Raw genomic sequence first — 20918 nt, forward strand, 5'->3', positions numbered from 1 at the left:
GTCACAATTCAAAAAAATGAAGACTCTCTTGTGCAATTTTTAAGGCAATAGACTATAACAATTTTGTTATTATTGGAAATTGCATGTCAGATTATAAACAAATTAAGTGCTGAAGACATCACCAAGTATTTAGAGTTATTTTTGATCACATGATATTAGTGGTGGCCTTTGGGAAACCTGCAGTCTGTCACCTCTGTAATTTATTCTGCTCTTTGGTCCTAGACCTTTAAAATGCCCAGTATAGAACAATAAAATCTGTTTCACTTGATATAATTTTAATAATTTAATTCATATCTGCTTCTTTCATACATATTCATATGAAGACCACATAACCCCCAGAAAAATGGAACTTAGGCTATCAGTTGATTAGTGTATCAAGCTATCGTATCAGATGCATACAAAAATATGTTCTCCATGATCAGAAAAGACATTTTTAAGGATTTATTTGTTGAACAATCTGTAACTCCTACATGCTACTGTAATAATCTTAAAAATAGTAAAGGCAAACTGATAATTTTCACCTAATTAAAACATCTATACAAGGTGAGATAAAACCTATCATCTAAGATTCATTTATTATGTTGTCGCCTTTTTCTCCAAAACTCTTAGAATTTAAATGCTGCTTCTAAGAAAGCAAAGAGAAAAAAGAAATCTGAAATCATATGAAAAACATGTGACTACCTCCCAATAGAGATTCTCTCACAAAAATTAATGAAATGGTCTTAAAAGCAAACATTTACTATGTTTGACATGGAAGAGGGGTGTGTGTGTGTGTGTGTGTGTGTGTGTGAACACTAGTGAACACAAATTTACCACTATATGTAAAAGTTATCATCTTGTAAAGAGGAGCCTGGTTTGCTGTGCTCTGTGGTTTGAACATTTTAGCAGATTGCAGGTGGTAGAAATCTCTGAGTCTCTGCCATTCAAGAAAAAATGAAGGAACTGTTTAATTCTGAGTCTAAACATTCTAGCAACCTTATTAACGTAGGAGCTACCTAAAGTTCTCTAAATTATGAGATCTTTGTGGTACAAAAAAAAAAATTATCTAGAATTCCACAAGACCCCCTCCCCTTTGGATTATTCCTTAAACCTCTGAAATGTCCAAGTCACTCTGGGATAGTTGTTATAAACTGCCACTGTGAGATGACATTTAAAACGAATGAAAGTGATATAGACAACATCCTCTCTAAATAAACAAAATCAACTGTGGCTTGAAAGCTGGTGTGGAAATGCTTATTTTCTGTCCTACTCTTCTGTGCATATGGCATTCTGGAAATTATAAATTCTGTTTCACAGAACTACAATATTTACTACCAGAGGAAAATAGATTATTAATTACAGCCAAAGGCTGCTTTGATTAAATATACAATTAATTAGCTATGCTAAGCTCATCCATCCCAGAGCTCCTAATATTTTCAGCCCGATGATTCTTCTAGTACTTTTAATTAAAATTGTTCTAAAAAGCCACAAGTTAGCTGCATGTGCACTTAAACTGAAGTTATCTCTTCAGTGTTTCACTGGTTTCCGTATGCCATGTAATTAATCTTTAGTGATTAAATGTACATAAAATCATCAGAGATGCAAAGTAATTTGTGCAGACATGGAACAATGGAGAGCTTTTACTGGGCCTTGGCAGGATTGTTTAATCTGCTGAATATTATTTCAAAAGCATACAGATGTTAATTGCTCGAAGGAAGTAAATTTACCAAATTCTCCCCCTTCCCACAGTCTTCCAAATGAAACTGAATAGTACAGAAACATTTTTGTGGTAACTTAAGTTTAAGACCATGATGGCTCTATTTGGGGAGCTACACCCTTTCTGTTGCCCTTATTTGCTTCCTGAAGCAGACATAAAGCCCAGAAAACAGTGTTCAGAGTTGCCATGCATACTGACCCAGGATTGTTCATGGATGAAGCCAGATAGACCCACAGCCTTGAGAGGGGTTCAAGTCTCCATATGCTCCAGCTCCTCCTAGAGATGTTCTTCCTTTATGAGTCACTCATTGATTATATTCACTGGGATAAAAGCATGAGAGAACCCAGCTAGTCTTTTCTCCTGGTACACTTGGTCCTATCTTGTCTCTGAGGCAAAATCAGCTAACCTCATTCTGCCATACATGGCCTAGGCTGGGCCTTGAGTGGAGATTTGGTGAGGGAGTTATTTCTCTTTCCCATACTTTTTAATAGATTTTGGAAGTGAAACTATCCTTGGATGGTATCTTGTCTAACCTGTCCATTAACCAGAAACATATTTTCACTTTCATCTGAAGTTTTCTTAACCTGGGTTCACAGGTTAAGATAATTATCTATTCTTTATAAATGTCAGCAATTAATTTACTACCTAAACATAATCGTATATACTACTTACTGAAAATAAATAGAAAAATAAATTCCCCACCCATTCTCTTGTCTGATTTTTAAAGCTTCTAACCTGAAATGCCTATTGATTTGTTTAAAAATAATTAATATTAATTTGTAGAAAAATCTTTTTTCTTTTTTCATATAGTAATCTTGTGATCCTGAGCTTACCTGTTGATTTAAGTCTCTTAATCTATTGAATGAACATGATAATATCTGAACCTCTAATCAGAGTGTACAGAGTAAGCAGAATGTGTGGCACATAGTAAGTACTCAACAAATTTTCTTAGTATCATAATTGCCAACTTTGAGATGCACTTAGAAAACAAAATCATTGAACTTACTAAGGCAAAGACCAAGTATATAGAAAAGCATCAGTTGCTATTTTAAGTTCATCACTTCATTTTTGCCTTGTTGTGTTCATTAGCTTTCCATTGCTGTGCCAAAATACCTGAGGAAAACAATGTTAGAGGTGAAAGATCTATTTGGGCTCAAGATTTCAGAGGTTTCAGATCACAGTTAGCTGGTTTCATTGTTTCAGTCCTGGGTTGAGATAGAACATCATGGTGGAAGGGTATGGAAGAGCAAAGCTGCTCACCTCACTGTGGCCAGGAAGCCAGGTAGGCACACACACTACTCAAGGAAGGGCTAAGGATAAAACAAACCATTCAAATGCACACTCCCAGTGACATACTTCCTCCAACTAGGTCTTAAAGTTTCCACCACCTCCCAGTAGCACCATTAGCTGGGAAGGAAGTCATCAAAAAAAGAACTTCTGGGAAACATTCCAGATCCAAATGAAAATAGAAATCTAATTTTTATTGATATAATACAAAATATTTACTTTCCAAAACTATGAATTCAAGGAAGTCAGGAACTTGGTTTTAGGAAGGTTAATGGGCACAAGTCCATGTGGTTTTACTTGTGAATGTGAGATTTGGTGAATTTCCCTGGGGACTTGGCCTTTTAAGTGTGGTTTCATGTCATTGATCAAGTTCAACAAGTGTTAGAATGTATTCAAATGGCAGAATTGTTGAAAATGATATAAACCTCCTACTGCTTTTCGAGGGTGATGACAATTTATTCAGATTTTGGCTTGTCCTTTCAAACTAGTGTGAGATGACTTTCATCCTACAGAATCTAAGTTAGAGATGCTGGTTTTGAAGAGACTCATTCAAGTTCTTTCTTGTGTTAATCCCCATGTCCTAAAATATCTGTCGATTCCCTTTGTAAAATATTTTTCTAAATTTATATCCCACATAATGCATAATTTATTTGGTGAACCCTAGAAATCATAAAATTGTGCTTGTGTGTGTGTGTGTGTGTGTGTGTGTGTGTGTGTGTGTCTGAGAGAGAGAGAGAGAGAGAGAGAGAGAGAGAAAGAGAGAGAGAGAGAGAGGTTATAGTGGAACAGTTACTAATTGGCTAAGCAGACAATAACCAGAAGAGCAGTTTCAGAATACTGGAAGAAATAGTTTTTGATTGCTAAAATAATCACTGAAAAATGTGAGTCTATATAAAGGGCAGACATCTACTTAGAATGTCTTTGATTTTATACTTAAAATTCAAATTTTACAGTCTACATTTCTGCACAATATGGATTTAATTTAGAAATTGAAGCTGGATTATTGTAGAAAAATTGCCCATCTGATGACTCCCATTGGAATATACATGAGTGAGAGCGTCAAAGTACTCTTTACAGTCTTCCCTTCTCCACACGGTCACCTCGACTCAGGCACGCACCATTTCTTCTCGGTACCTTCCTGAAATTACTTCCGTGATCCCTTCAGTTACTTCTCACCGCAGCCTTCAGAGTCATGTTTCCAAGACCTGAATGAGATCATGATACTTTTCAAATGAAAGGTGTTTAGAATAAATCCCTTAAAATATCCAAGGAGGAAATTAGGATCGGCATCAGAGTCTTCTCTTCAGCCTCTTTGCCCAGTGTTCTCACCCAAACCCCTCCACACTCAGTTCCACCAGATCTCTCACTGGTACTGAGAAAACATGCTCTTTCATGCCTTTACCCTGGGATTTCTTTCCTTTCTCCCATCTTTGCTATTTATGAATCTCCTCATTTTCTAAGACTTACTTCTAATTTTAAATCCTGGCATCCTATTGGAGAACTCCCAGGTATAGTTAGCCCTTTGAACTCTCAGAGTATTAATATCAATATTTATTGGTGTACTTTATTTTTCCTTAGCAAATTGTGAAAGCACATGCCTTTCCTGTTCAACCTGTTGTACCCACCCATTACAACTTTCAAATGGCACTGAAATCCATACCTTACACACCTGTTTTGGGATATGATGGAGAAAATAATGGCCAATGACTTGGCTCAGCAGCTGGTTTTTTGTGAGTGCTTACTCAATGCTAACTGGTATCATTGCTGTCACTGCCTGAACTGCACCTTGTGTCCCAGAGAGTGACCTAGTCTCTGTTGCTAAAGAGTTAGGAAGGGAAGCAGAGAAAGAAGTTCTATGTATCAACATAATCTGCTCAGCTGCCTTAGCTGAATCATTTACTTGATCTTATCCACAACTCTGTGAGTGGTTATATTAGTCAGGGTACTCTAGAGGAACAGAATCAACAGGAAGTATGATTATAAATAGGGGATTTATTAGATTGGTTTATACAACCAGAAACTGGTTAGTCCATAATGGCCATCTGCAAGAGACCCGGAAGAACCAGTAGCTGTACAGTCCAAGAAGTAGAAGCCCAAGAACAAGAAGGAACAACAGTGCTACCCTAGTCCAAGACCAGGGCTTTTGGAAACTACCTGGAGAATCACTGGCAGAGTCCGCTTTGGAAGAGTGAAGAAGCAAGAACCTGATACCAGCAGGCGATTGAAGCCCAATCAAGAACCTGTTCAAGAAATATGGAGCTTGCATCTGCATCTGCTTCCTTGTTCTTCCAGCTTTTATTCCATCCAAGCCATCCTATTGGACAGTGCTGGGAGGGTCTCCACTTCAGTTCAGGATCCCACGTTCCAAGCATTCCTAGACACGCCCTCATTGACGTACCCAGAAGCCTCTTAATCATCAGCATCTCTTAATTCAATCAAGTTGACAATTCAAATTAACCATTACAATGGGTATTATTATTGCCTTTTCCAGATGAAGAAACTGAGGCTCCAGGGGTTTAAGTGACTTAAAGTCAGACCACTAATATTAAGAACATGTTTAGACCCCAGTCCTGAATAAATCCACAGTTGTGCTCTTTTCTACTGTAAGCAATAAGGGGGCTTAACAGCTCTTTCATGCCCCTCATAGGTCATTAGCATAATATATTTAAATTAAAAGAATAGTATGGACAATTGGACTGTAAAATGGAGCTGGAAAGAGAATGCAATGCAATTTGCAAGTAAATAAATAATTTTAATGGCAAATACAATTATTTGTTTTAACATTGGTCTTTATGGAGAAGTATAAGAAAATTTATATAACACCTATTTATTGAAGTCAAGTAAGTACCAAGCTCATTTTTTTAAGATCTGAAACTGTAGCACTAAACAAAGCAGTTTCTTCTCATCCCATGCTGTTTTATAGAGGCATGTCAGTCATTAATTGCTCTCATAGATGGGAAACTGAATCTTTGGTGATTTTGTTATAACACATGCTTAGTCCTCTCTTAATCCTTTCTGAGTCCTCTATTAGTAATTATGTGTATGTAATTATGTGGTAAATTGTTTTTCACTTAACAAATAGTTATTTTTAGCACTTCTTTGGCACTGTGTTAAGTCAGCTTTTTTAATAACTGACCAAAAGACTTGACAAGAACAACTTAAGGGAGGAAAAGTGTCCATGACTGGACAACTCCATTGCAAAAACATCGTGGCAGAAGGGCACAGGAAAAGAAAGCTGCTCAGCCCATGGCATCTAGAAAGCAGAGCAGGGCTGGGGGTGGGTGGGAGAGAGAGAGAGAAAGGGGCCTGAGACAAAACAAACCATTCTAGAAGATGCCCCAGTGACCTGTTTCCTCCAACTAGGTCCCACCTCCCAGTAGTCCAACCAGCTCTCAGTGGATGAGGACAGAACCCTTACGATTCAGTCATTGCCTACAAGTCCTACCTCTACACCTTGCTGTCCCAGGGACCATACTTTCAATCTAAGAGCTTATGGAGAGACATTTCATATCCAAACCACAATAGGCACATGCTGAAATAACCCTTTATGCTCTCACCACAAAGATGGGACCAAGAGATATTGTACAAGGGCCAAGAGCATATTTACCCATGTTCAATAAATGTGAAAGATGAACAGCTCTAAATCATTAGTTACTGATTTCTTTTGTAAAATATCTGAATTGTTTCATGAGAATGAAGTTTTTCCCAATGAAATTATTTGAATTCATTTTAACAGCATTTGCTATATATATGCCTTATGTCTTTACATCCTTGGGCCTGTTGCACAAAAATTTATGTCTCCATCAGAATTTCTCATTAACTTTAACATACTGGGATCTGATATGTCAAAACTCAACAGAAAGGTTTATTAATAATCGCCTGTATGAGCTTAGTATTATCTTAGGAAGTGAAAGGTCAGTAAGTAGTTGTTATCCTACCATTTCATCTGTGGACTCTTCTCTAAAGATTTTAAGTCATTATTCAATGCTTATAGAGTCACTTGAGATACAAAATGTCATTTTATAATAATGAAAGAACTCCCACAATTAGCCAGAAGGCAGTCATCTATCTTCTTAAATAGCTCAGCTTGAAGAAGAACAGTATTTCAGGTGATATTCAGCAGATGAATTGTTATGACAATGATTTTTTTGGTGATACCAATCTGTGTTTTTCCCTTGTACGGATGTGTGTGTGCATGCACAGGCACACTCAAGGAAAATAGACATCCAAGCACAGTAGGAATTTGCTTCTCTAAATATATGCAGAAATAGAAACAAACTCTGTAGGAAGCTCTTCCTCCATCAATTCCTTATAATTATTTGTGAACTCTAAATGATTACAGCATGAATCCATTTTTAACTAATGAAAGTAAAACAATATCTTTGGAATGTTTCATTTTGATATGATTTCAGACTTATAAACCTTTAAGAAGCGTACAAAGAATTTGCAAATACCATTCACTTAGATTCCTCCAACTTTTGACGTTAGTTAATGCTTGCATTTGCTTTAGAACCTTCCTCCCTCTCCTCTTCACTCTCATTCTCTCCCTCTCTTCATCCCCTCTTCCCTCCTCCCTCTCTCCTAGTAATAGAGGTTAACATAACCAGTACTAGACAAATAGAAATTACTTGCTTCCAAATAGAATAAACAGGGTCACAACTCCACTTCTGGGGTATTCCTGCCAAAAATGTAGAACCTCAACTTAATCAAGGGAAACACTCAACAAACCTGAATTGAGGTATATTCTACCAGATCATTCTACCAACTGTACAAATATTTAAAAATTTCCATATGATTTCAATAAAAGTTGTATTTCAGTTTTCCCTTAAAATGTGTGATTTTCTAGTGCTAGGTGTGATGACACATGCTTGTAATCCCAGCAGCTCAGGAGGCTGAGGCAGGAAGATCATAAACTCAAAGCCAACCTCAGCAACCTAGGGAGGCTCTAAGCAACTTAGTGATACCTGTCTCAAGTGAAATATAAAAAAAAATGGGCTGTAGATGTGGCTCAGTGGTTGAGTACCCCTGGGTTCAGTCCCCCATACCAAGAAACAAAAAAGAAAAAAGAAAAGTATAACTTGCTAAATTTAAGAAGCTAATAATTTTATTGAGATGCAATTAATTTTGATAGTGGAGTCAATATGTAAAGATGGCAAATTTCAGATTTAACTATCTTTTTGCTGTTTTTGTTTAAATCGGGGGAATTTCATGTTGGGCTATTAGTCAAGGTTCTAGAAGGAAACAGAAGGCAAAAATGGTTTAATTGAAGAAAGTTTGATGATAATACAGTTTATATAGTTAGGGACAGAGTAAGAGAAAGAGCTTAGGGAATAGCCATAGGAGGACCCTTTATTTGCTTAATTTTATTTTTAATTGAAAGTATTTATATATATATTTATGGGATACAATTTAATGTTTTAAGATATGTTTACATCATGAAATGATTAAAAATGTTAATATATCAGATGACTCACTTATTTCTGTCATGAGATCATTTAATACTATTTTAATAGCAATTTTGAAAGATGTAATACTTTTTTTTTTTTAAGATGTAATACATTATTATTCAGTATGGTCACTATGCTAGGCAATAGACAGGGAGGAGGCCAATGGAGAATGGAGAGGTGCTCAGAGATAAGTCTTTATTACTTGTAGACCTAGAGTGCAGATGGTGACCAGAGATGTGAATGGAACCTAGCAAGCACAGGCATTTTGCAAAGCAGCTGGGAAGGGAGCTGAATGGAGAGCTCTAATGTCCTCTCCTCAGTGACGGAACCAAACCAGATACATGGTTAGACAGTATGCAGTGGTTAGTATCCCAAAACCCAGAGATGGAGAGAGAAGAGTGGGCTGTGGATACAAAGAACAAACCAAGAACATCCAGCTCCTGTGCCAAAGAGGGAAACTTCTCTTTTATTTTCTTAAGGCAGAGGAACCTCAATTTATTTATAAAGAGATAAACTATGTTGAATAATTCTAGTTTATTCTCTCATTTAGAATCAGAATATATCACAACCTGTTTCTTAACTACAGGAATAATTTATATAAATAAGTGCTTTTCAAATGCGTTAAATCCCAAAGAGGAAAGTTTAGAAATGTGCCAGATGGATAAGGAAAGCAACAGAAAATGTAGAAGAAGGGATAAAAAATGAGACAAATAATAATAGAAAGTAGTTGTAAAAGAGACATCCTGAGCCTTTCTATAGACAAAATTATAAATTGACTCAAGAACAGTTTTGAAAAGTTCACAAATAATGAATTCATAACATCTTAACATGAAAAGTTAAAGGTGAATTTTGTTTGCATTTGAGAAACTCTAACCATCAAAGTGTGCCATGCAGGGGGATCAGGAAGCAGTACACTGGACCACTGTTATGACCCCAGTGCCACAACCCATTGGCTAAATGTCATACTTGACTTTCTAAATATTCCTCTGGGTTGCTGGGAGTCTTTGGTTCTATATTACATATATAATCATTTCTCACATATACTATTTTCTTAGGTGGGAAATGTTTATAATATCATATAAGGTACCTGATAAGTGAAAATCCCAAACTGTTGAAAGTTAAATGTCAGGTGACATACCTAATCTAGAGGTATAGAAACACAAATTAAGAGTCAGTCACACACAGAGTCAAGCAGGAGCCCAGAAGCTGTTGGACATGCAGTAAGACTGTCTTCTAACAGAGGGTCCCACCCCACTTTGCTGTCTATTCTCAGGGGGAACATTGTCATCCAGAGAAGGGACTGCAGGAGGTTCAGGCAGTCTGGGCTAGAGGTCAGTTATTTCCACTTGTCTGGAAAAGACTGCATGACACCTGGGGACTTTGGAGCTCAAGGAAGCTGCAACACCCTCATACACAGAGAGATGAAGCTACACATTCCTAGTACCCAAAGGAGCCCTGAAGCATTTCTGAATAAGTCTACTCCTATATCAAATCCAATAACTACCATATTCTCTTGCAAAAATCTAATCATCAAACTGTCAAAAGTAGTACAGTGGACTAAATGACCTCTAGGATTGATGCAATTTAAAATTTCTAATGTATTTCTGCTATTAAACGACATAATGACCACACACCTACATATCATTGATTGTTTTGTTTGCTAATAGATATTTTAAAGGCCAAAGTTAATTTGAGTCCATCTATCACTAGGTTTTCTTCATGCAATTTTGCACAATTTCTGTTGTACAAAAATTGTGCGTGAGTTCCTTTTACTATAAATGATTTTTTACATTATGCAGTGTTTAATTTGTATAACAGATGCCCACATAGAATCAAGAATAACAAAGTTTAGGAAAAATTTTATGTTTAAATTCTTTTAAATTAACTTGAAGATTATGTATGACAAGTGTTTTAATAAATACAGAGTTTGGATTATTTTGAATTTCTTCTATACCAAACATTTTAGCAAGAATTTAAGTGTTGTTTCCTCTTTCTGTGAAATGTTACTAAACCATATTCTGGCAAGACCTCTCTAATTTCTAAAAGGAGAATTTGATCTGAATAGAGAACAGAGAATTGTATTTACTTGGGGAATTAAGGAAAAATTAATTCCACAGTTACTTTTGAGGGTGGGAGCTCTTGTAAACTAATTGGGTGCATCATCATGTTCACCCAGAATTATAATACTCAAACACTTCACTCTTATTCTCAATTTGAATTTGGGCTATGCCAATTGGTGTCTATACTTCTACGAAATTTTCTTATACTTATTCTCCATTGGAAGCCCTACATACTTGGAAGTCCTTAGTTTTCATAAGGGAAATTCGAAAATCCTCATCATTTCCAAAGGCATGATTAGAAATGGCCACTCACTGGGTGACTTGGATATTTATGTATCTATTTGCACTTCAAAAGGGGGAGTGGGAAAGCCTGTTGTATTTCTGCTATTTGAAAAAAAAAATTCATGTGGTTGGATTTGGAGGAATAATCAAAGAGGAACAGCTCATATCCAAGCACAGACTATCATTCATTGAGGAAGTCAGGATGAGTAGCCCAGGTTTTGCTGTATGTCCAAAAGGGTAGATTATTCATTAAACAGAAGCTTCATCAAACATTGCCATAATACAGTTTACATATGAAAGGCTATATTCTTTACTTAACATTCACAAGTTGCTATGGCTTAATTAGCCCATCTGCCACAACAAATGTATTCACACATATTTAGCACTGATTGCTGAAAAGTGACTGTTTTTTTTTTTTTTTCTCCATCCACTTAAGATTGTACCATTAGTATAATGGAAAATAATAACTTTTAGAACCAAGATGCTCAGAAAGTGCAAGACCTCTCAGATAATAGTCTCCCATGATCATTTTTTCTTTTAGTGCCCCATTGCATGTGCTTCCTGGTTCATCTGAATGTATATCCTGTGACTGCTTCAAGGTGGACAGGATTAAGACCTCTCTCCCCACTTGCATCCAACCCAAATTTAGTTTGTCTGAGGACAACTACAAGTCACTATTATCCTAGAATTTCTATAATCAGCATCTCTCCTTTCTCATTTTTGCTTTTGCCAGTTCCAATGCCCTGTTTTTGCATAATGTGTTTGTTTTCTGGTTTATCCTGAATCAGGTTACTTAATCACCTTCCCAGAGTCCAGTCTTCCCCCACCACCTGGGACTGCTGGCCTCTTATCAAATATCAATCACACCAATCTTTGCAGTTACACTCTAGCTGCTCAGTTGAAATAGAACCAAATCAGTTTGTGCTACAATTATCAAAATTCCAGATGTAGCAATAGATGGAATTATATTATTCATGTTTATTGCGACACTCTACCCTCTCTCTCATTCAGTTTAACAACCTCTTTGGGAAAAAGCATCTTTCCTTGTAGCATACTTACACTGCCATCCTTCATGAAATTCCTGCATGTAAACTTCAAATGTCTGAACACATTTTTTTAAGTCATCTCATTCCACTAATTTTGCTCCCAACCCTCTTTATCTGATTCTCCTTCCTGAAAATCAACTTCTCTGTATTCCTCTAGCAAAAACTCGAAACGAAAGAAGAAAAAAAGAAGTAACTTCCCACTTTCCCACTTTTTACTGTATACCAATAAAAGTTGGATATACACCCTTAATTACCTTGTGGGACACCTTTAATAGAAGGCTTCTCCATCTCCAGTCTTATTCACACAAAATCAAATTTGATATTTAGACAGAGAAGGAATAAGAGGGAAGGAGAAAAAAAAGAGGCATGGAACAAATAGAGTGGTAAAGACATGGAATGGTAAGGATATGGCACCATGAAATCCAAATTCCTTATTGGAATTGGAATAGTGGTTTAGAAACTAACCACTTGAAGAAATGAAGTTTTACCACTAATTTATTCGTTGACTTACTACAGAATTTTCCTGTAACATTAGATAATCTTTTAATGTTGTTTTTCTTCCTAGTTGTAACTGAAGACAACTAAGCAAAGCAACTGCCTGAAAATCCTAATTAATCTATTCTTTTTTTTGTTGTGAAAGTCGTAATTTATAAAATGGTGACCTTTTGTAGGCTAACACCATGTTGATGAACTTCAAGTGAAGTGAAAAAAAATACAGTGTTTAGTATTAACAGTGCTTACATTTTCTAGGGGATCATGTGGGGCAGCAGAGCCTTTAAAGGTCATAGACTTCTTTACTTTGAGAGATATTAAATAGCTTATGTAAATAGAGGTCAATGGCATGGTAACTGGAAGAAAAGAGCATTCCCCAATTGGGAAGAAAGATATTTGAGATTACATTTCCTGTCCTTTTTTAAGATTATATTTGACTGTCAGTGCAAAGAATGAAATTTGCATATAAATGCCATCATCAGAAATGAATGGACACAGGTTATAGAATCAATAGCTATTGATCTTATGTATGATGCTAATATTCCGTATATACAAAACATTATAATAAGAACTATTGATTTTTCAGCCTAAAATACTTTTCCTAAATTTTTGTTTGTTTCTGCAGAAATTATTGTTCAATCCGGATTGGTCAAAAAATAATCTTACTTGTCATATAGGAACACAAAATAAATAATCATTATCAGTAGGAAACTTACTTTTGCAAAAAGTGTTCTTGTTTTGAAGGGCACTAAAGTAAATAAGTGTACCGAACACCAAGACTAGATTGACATAGAGGCAAGGTTCTCAGTCCCCTAAGGGGAAAAAATAGGTTCATGGCATTGTCTGTTTACTAGTTATTGAAACACTTTATCTACTAGTAAGGTCTAAGGTGTGATTGGAAGAAATCCTGGCCACAAATTTTCCCTTTACCCTCAGATAATGCTTAAAGTTACTTCAGAATGGGCAGGCATTCCCTTAGTTCATTCTGCCATTGTTAGGTGTTGTTCTTGATGCAAAGTTTTAGGAAAAGGTAACATACTGACATAGATCCAATAGATGTTTAATAGTTGGTAGATTATGACTGAGAGTTCTTTTCAGAGAGGGAAGGGTATGGAACACTGCAAGAGTGGATCTTCATTAAACTGAAGGGACATCATGAAGCCTAAGGTTGGGACAAAAGGACAAGTCTGTCTCACTGCATAGGCTCAGCAGTCTTAACTACCACCTTGACATCTTCAGTAATCTGGAATTGGAAAATATTAACCATGATGAGAAACAGAGGGTTGATACAATTCAACCCAAGAGGGTAGATGTGAGGTTATGCTTTTTCATTCTGGGCTTTCTTTTCTGAATTGCTTGAATCCACATTCTCAGGGGAGACAGTGGTGGCCCTGTCCCACAGCACCTGGCATGCCTCCAAGGAAGAACAACCATGTAGATATCCTCTGTCACCGTATCCCATGTGCCTCAGTCAAACATCACAAGGTGGTGTCAATGTAAACTGTCAATTTTTCAAGCTTAGTCCATGGAGGAAAGAATTGGAAATGGAGTGCACAGACTAGTGAATGCATGCATACTGTCAGGCACCCACTTGGTTATCTACCTGAGGGTTCTTACCAGTGATCCAGGGACTGAACTGGGACTGATTTTGTGCCATAGAAACTTAATTGCTCATTTTTTGAAGGCACATTAACTCTTTCAGGGTCCATTGAGTAAATTAGATCCTACAGGTCATTAAGCCTGCCTCTATATAACATGCCCATTTCCACCTGGCATTGTGTCATTTACCCCCAAACGCCCCATACTTGCTCTGAATGTACACATACCCTTTGTGTACTCAGGAAGAGAGAATGTGCTCATCTGAATATCAGCAATAGTTCTACAACCGCACACTGATTTCCCTTTCTTCTCTTTAGGTACCCTTGGGATCTCTAAGGGTTCACTAGTGGGTAACAGATGTCAGTGTTTCACCAACAGGAGGATAACTTAGTTATCTATCTAGAAATGTTATAATTCCCAGAGTACTGGGCACAGGACTGGGTCACCAAATCTTTCTTTGTATTTGCAAAGCCAACATTACTAATTCATTTAGGATAGGAGTCATGAAGCTATATAGGATTCTAGAGTCCTTTATTAAAACACAACTTCCACTAGTCTGTGTTATCAGGACCTATTTTAGGAAAATAAATGGACAGCTACTTGAAAGCAGTTTGTGTTGCCCCTGAGAAAGGGTTAGAGAAAGTGTGCACATGGTTTGGGTGCTACAAAGGCTGGGGAATATCCCTGATCCTCAGTAGGCAGCTGTGGGAGAGTCACACAAAAGGAAGAATTTTTTGGTCCTAAATGCCAGTGGTTGTGCCCCTGTATTGACCAAGAACAGATGCAAACTTCACCTCTTTCTCTCTTATGTCCAGGGCTACTTTGGATGATCATAATTGGGTATAAATTGAGATAGGTCAGGATCCAAAGGGACTCCTGAGTGAACTGTTTCAGAGCTGTTCAGTGCCACGTTTCTTTCATGTGCAAGAAATCAGATGTTATCTTGTTAAAATGCTAGTTCTGACTCAGTGGGTCTGGGGTAGGTCCAGGGATTCTGTATGTGTAAAAATCTCTTTAGTGAATCCAATGATGCTGACCCATGTGTCACACAGAATTGTGAGGCTTTAGGATAAAATGCATGTGAGCAGCAACATAGTCTTGGTTAAAAAGATAAATATGAAGGTAATTTGATAATATTCTCAAAATACAGATTTCTAACAAGTAAGACTTTGATTAAATGCTGAAAATATCACCAGGAAATGTGTTAATTATTTTTAAAAAAGTATATACTGAATTTCTACCTACCTTGAGGTTTTGGTGAACATCTTCTGATACTGATGTGTTATTTTACTTTGTAAATCTTTACTAATAATCATGATGGTATTTTATTAATCAACTCCAGATACTTCATAAAGATACAAAAATAATTGGTTTTCTAATCTTCACTTCCTCATGTTGGAAAAGAGTCTAATAAATGTCAATGTCTGATTAAATATTCCTTTACAAAATTCCTATCAGAGCTGGCTGAAATCTCCCCTCTCCACTGTTTACTAATCTGTCATGTCATGATGGTCCCCATTCTTTCCTTCAAAATGAGCAATGTCCTTATGTCCTCGTAGGTCAATGGGAAAGATCTCTCAAAGGCCACCCATGAAGAGGCAGTGGAAGCTTTTCGAAATGCCAAGGAGCCCATCGTGGTGCAGGTGTTAAGGCGAACTCCTCTCAGTAGACCCACCTATGGAACGGTCCCCGAAGTGCAGCTCATGAATGCCAGCACCCAGACTGACATCACCTTTGAACACATCATGGCCCTGGCCAAGCTTCGGCCACCTACTCCGCCAGTGCCAGACATCTGTCCATTTCTGCTGTCAGACAGGTATTTCTCTGTCATTTCTCTCCACGCCCTATTTGTTGTTGTTTGACATTTAAAGCAGGTGTTGGAAAGAATCAGTTATCCCAGCAAGCTGTCAACTGTGGAGGCAGGCTCCCAGCTCTGTTTGGAAAATCTCTCCACTCTGCCTGCCTCCGGCTAGTCCTTAGCTGTCCCTGCTAGCTACCCTCCCTGACCCACACAGTTGCTTCTCCTTGGCAATCATGCTTTCTGAGGTACAATGAAAAATTCTGGCTCCGATTAGCTCATCTATATACTTCCAGCCCTCAGAAGCCTCACTGTACTCATGAGCACTGGTCAGGGAAATAGCTTTTCTCTCCAAAACTGCCAAAAATCTTATTAAGACTCAGGTGGAAGTGACATGTTGGCACTCTACTCTCCTCTGTGGGTCGCCTCTCTCTCTCTCCCTTGCTTTTCTCTTTAAAAGAGAATCTAGAAAATTAATTTAATGAAATTGCAATTCTCCAAAGAAACCAATTACCCAATATATTGAGATGTAAACAAAGGGTCCTGGCTGTCAGACAGTAAGTATGGTGCTAGGAAATAAGGAGTGTTTAAAGGAATATATCCTTTCTATTTTTACCTTGTTTAAAGGCAGTTAAATTTTAATTCAAATACTCTTACATGTATAGCTTTGGAAGCATATTTTGACCTATACATTTTGTTCTGTGAGCTTCTAAATAAACATTCAAAGATTACCAAGCATTTGATTTATAAGAGCAATCATCTCTTTAGACTTCATTTTTATTGCCTTCTCTAATCCATTCTTTACTTTGTAAACATCGCTGATCTTGCCCTTTAGTGTCGTCTATAAGCTTGTTTCAGTGGGTCACAGGTGTGCATTTGAATCACCTGGGAACTTTGAGAGGCCCTTATCAATGCCTTATCCCACCACAGGCTCATTATATGAGAATTTTTAGAGTGAGGCCCAGACGACAAAAATTTTCAAAAATCTGCCTAGGCAATTCTAATGTGCAACCAGATTTTGGAAACCACTGCTTGAGACTTCAACTTCCAGGATGGCCGGGGCTCTGTTTACATGCCACTCCATCTATTGATCTATGGAACTACTTGTTTATGTAGTCCTTTGTGTCAGGCATGGGAACTAGGTACTAGGTATAAAACTATGAACAAGAATAAACCCCCTCCTGCCATGTACAACTAGTTAGAACAAATAAAAAATTAATTATTAAAAAAAAGGTATTGGGGAAGTGAGCTATGGCCTGTGACAAACAGGCAGCACCTCCTGCTGTGAAAAAAAAAAAAAAAGAATAAAGCCCCTACTTCCTGGAATTTATATTCAAGAGAAGGAGATGAATGACAAGCAAGCAAACAAACATATAATATTCATTAGTGCAGCCTGACACAAAGTAGCCATGTAATAAATACTTTCTTAAATGAATAGTAATATTTAATTTTTATTAGCCAACTTAACACATTTTAGGTAATATTGCAAGTATTTTACATTTATTGCCTCATTTATTCCTTACAACAACCTTATAAGGAAGAACATTATATTACTATCATCCCCATGTCATAGATGAGAAAACCGATATTAGGTAACCTGGCCAAGATCACATAGCAAGGAAGAGATAGAGCCAGGATTCTAAGTCCAAGAGGTCTGACCACTGTGCCCATTCCCTTGACCTGTGCACTGTTCTGCTTTTCCTAAATCTTGTAGTTCTTAATTTAGAGGCAACCTCTTCCAGCAAACTTCCTGGGAATGCAGTAGGTTCATCACCATTATGTGCTTGCACAGTCTCATATTTTACTTTTAATCAGTGTTCTGAAATTGCTACTGTGTTGCTTTACACAATTAATTGGAAGAAAATTGGATTTTGTGCACCAACATATTTCCAGTACTTAGTATAGAGCCTGGCATCTGGTAGACACTCAATAAATGCTAACTAAATGAATAAGGTGTTCCTCGTGATAGAGCTCCATTCTTACTAAGTGAAAGACCAGGAAAACACATCAAATGCCCCAGACAGTGAGTTCTGATGTTCTCCCAGCCTTAAGGGACTTCTGAGTCAGTCCAAGACCCAAGCAAGGAGGTTCTACCCGGCAGACCAGCAGACTTGGTGCTGAGTGTTGCATGTGATACTTTTGCTATTTTTGCTTAACCCTATCTGGAACCAACAGCCACAGAAGTAGTGAGAAGGTGCTGATAGAATATTTACACTGACCTTCAGAGGGCATCAGGACGCATTTCTTTCACCTTTCAGCCAGCAAAAAGGGAACTAATTTATACTACTAACTCAAGTTTTTAAAAAATGTCCACAATGGCAAGGTTGAGAGGTCATACCTGCAACCAACATTTCAATTTGACAAGAAATTTTGAATGACTTTTGGAAACAGAGATGGCCTTTATCCTTTCTGGTTAAACTATGCTTAGCCTTCATTTGGTAAAAGGTATAATATCTATATCAGAACATATAGTAACTCAAAGATCAGATCTATAAATTATTTTAAATATATCCCAAACTTGAAGGATACACGAAAGTCATACCCAGGTTCCCCCCACTCCTTTTACTTTCTGTTTGTTGTTGAGAAATATAACAAAAGGATTATGAAACCTGTGGCTTATAGGAGCTTCCAGCGAATTAAAGTCAGTGAGTACTCTTAACTATTTGTGCATGTTCCCTTTATCAAAGACAGAAAAATGTGGATTATCAGGGCAAAGGAGGAGGGATGTCTTAAGGAATGGAGGGCAATGTGAGTATATTCTATAGACTGAAAAATATGAGCTTTTGAAAATGGCTTTCAACAAACAGTTTGGGACTATAGATTTTGAAACTGGTAGTGCTTTGCTCCAAAAATACCTCTTTGAATAGATAGCAGTGTCAAATGCCACACACCCATGTGTAGAACAGGTCGCACTGGGTGAAATGGAGGCAGGCCAGAGTAACACTGAAGCACCATGCATCCTGGAAGATTTTCCATTAGTTCCTTCACAGAATTCAACTCCAACCTGCCCGCTTCCTGTTAGTATTCTCTTGGAAATAGCAAATTGATGGACTTCGTGGAAAAGAGAGAGAAAAGCAATTGTGTTTTCTGAGCTGTAGTCTGTTTAAAGGTTGGCTCACTGAGATCACTATAGTTCTTATTCCAAAGCAGAGAAAAATAAAGTGAAATCTAAAATCGGTTTTAATCTTGAAAACAACCCTTTTGATCCATTCCTACCATATTGTTGCATTCCCCATAGCTGCCATTCTCTTCATCCAATGGACCATGAATTTTATGAGGACAACGAGTATCTTTCCAGCTTGCCTGCTGATGCAGACAGAACAGAGGACTTTGAATATGAGGTGAGATCATTTTCAGACCACTTCACATTTCTTCATGAAGTTACGGTTGAAGAGTTTTGCATAACAAAGAAACTAATGTATTACTATAAGAAATATCTTGTATTATATATTTAGGGTAAGATCTTTTAAATATTTTTTTTTAGTTATTTGTTTCCATTTTAAGTATACTGGAAATATTTTTATAGTATAAGCTTGGAAATAATTTGTCTGTATTTTGTTGCCTTTTATGTGCAATTTTATAGCAGGTACATTTTTTTCTTCTTTTGTAATATAAGCAGATTTCTAAGTAGAGTTTGGAAAGATAATTATATTTAAAGCCAAAATTGTGCTTACTATTTTTATTCATTCTCCAGTATTCTGGTTTTAATCAATAAAGTAAACTTTATTATATTAGTTTTATCATCTTTCACCATTCCATATTATCTTTATTTGTGACTTATTATGTACTCTAAACAGCAGTTTCATGGACATTTTAGAAATAGAAATGGCCTGTTGGCCTTTGTTGTTAAATTGTTTGCCCTTCTCATGTTATAGTGGTAGAGTGCCTATAATGCAACATGTAATACTAAAAAAGGTCCATCTGCTAATTATTTTAAAAACGTTCACAAAAGTTAGAGGATTTATCCTAATATTTCCTCTGCTTCTGCAGTCTATAAATCTTTGAAAGGTTTCGGACTACTCTGACATTTGGAAATAAAATAGATGGAGGACGTAAGGAAGCTTTGGTAAATAGGCAGAGAACCCAAGATTATCCGCCCTTTGGATGCTTCAGATGATGTCATACAAGTTCAGCAAAGTGTTCTTTTCCATTTTACAACCAGGAAATCCTGAAATCTCCTCTCTTAGGAGAATCTGAAATCAAATAAGGCCAATTCATTGAAGCTCACCTAAAGCAAATAAACGTTTATTTGAAATCTTCCTCCTGCAAAAACCATTGCTAGCAGTTATAGAAATCATTTCTTTATAGCCAGAATTTGGAAGGATGCACTGTGACACCTAATATCTGAGTACATGGTTTTGTGGTTGGTGGTGATGTTAATTATTTTTCCTCTTTATCATTAGGTTGAAAAGTTTTATTTTATAAATATACTCAAGTACTAGCATGCACTGAAATCTCCATTAATTTTTTTCTGCATTCATGCAAAATAAATTATGAAATTAAGTCACTTATCCAAATAATTCAAAGGTAGACTCTTTTTCCTTCAATTAATGAACACTTAGGGTTTAGGGACTGCAATTATCAAGATTGCCTCAATTTTTCATTTAGTTTGAGCCTTGAAGTTCCTTTAAAATATGTTCCTGTTCTGGGAGAGGGCATAGGAGAAAGACTTATTTAAGATAAGCAGGTTAACAGGAAAAATGCATTTAATTAATCAGTATGTCTTAGAAATACAATGCAGACAGATTTCCTTCAACTCTATAAAGCTTATTGTAACTTAACCACATCCTCTTTTTTTGACCACTATCAATCCTTAGTAGATTCTCCCATCAGGATGATGCTGGTGATGAGTACTCAGATAAGCTCTCTGTAGCCTGTAATTCAACTAATCACAGCATCATAGTCATTAATTTGCAGTAGCTGTGATTTTTTTGTTGCCAAAGGCACCTTTCTGAGTTATTGAAATAATGAATGTTCCTGTGAAATTTAAATAAGGAAGGATTTGCTATGACAGTCTTCAATCATGGGAAAGGATCATTGAGAACATAGGCAGGTTAAAGGAGTGGATAGAGACAGGGAGGATGCCCCAGGGACAGTTCACCAAATGTAAGAGAATGATGAATCTACCCAGTACTCTTCAATTTGTTATAGTTACACGATACACCCGTGGAGTGGCACACACTATCCCATATGACTGCGACAGAGTATAAA

The 20918-nt window shown here is 36.9% G+C and overlaps 1 protein-coding gene across 2 annotated transcripts in view; it reads left to right on the forward strand.

Moving 5' to 3' along the window:
• The window catches only part of PDZRN4 (PDZ domain containing ring finger 4), a 347895-nt gene that overhangs the window by 264267 nt on the left and 62710 nt on the right, over nucleotides 1-20918 (forward strand). For both annotated transcript variants that reach the window (XM_079139301.1, XM_079139302.1), the window contains 2 exons: nucleotides 15469-15725; nucleotides 18946-19048. In XM_079139301.1, the coding sequence (XP_078995427.1) occupies nucleotides 15469-15725; nucleotides 18946-19048 (360 nt within the window). The remainder of the gene's footprint in view (nucleotides 1-15468; nucleotides 15726-18945; nucleotides 19049-20918) is intronic.

Source organism: Sciurus vulgaris, assembly GCF_902686455.1.
Source record: "Sciurus vulgaris genome assembly, chromosome: 5".
NCBI classification, from domain to species: Eukaryota; Metazoa; Chordata; class Mammalia; order Rodentia; family Sciuridae; genus Sciurus; species Sciurus vulgaris.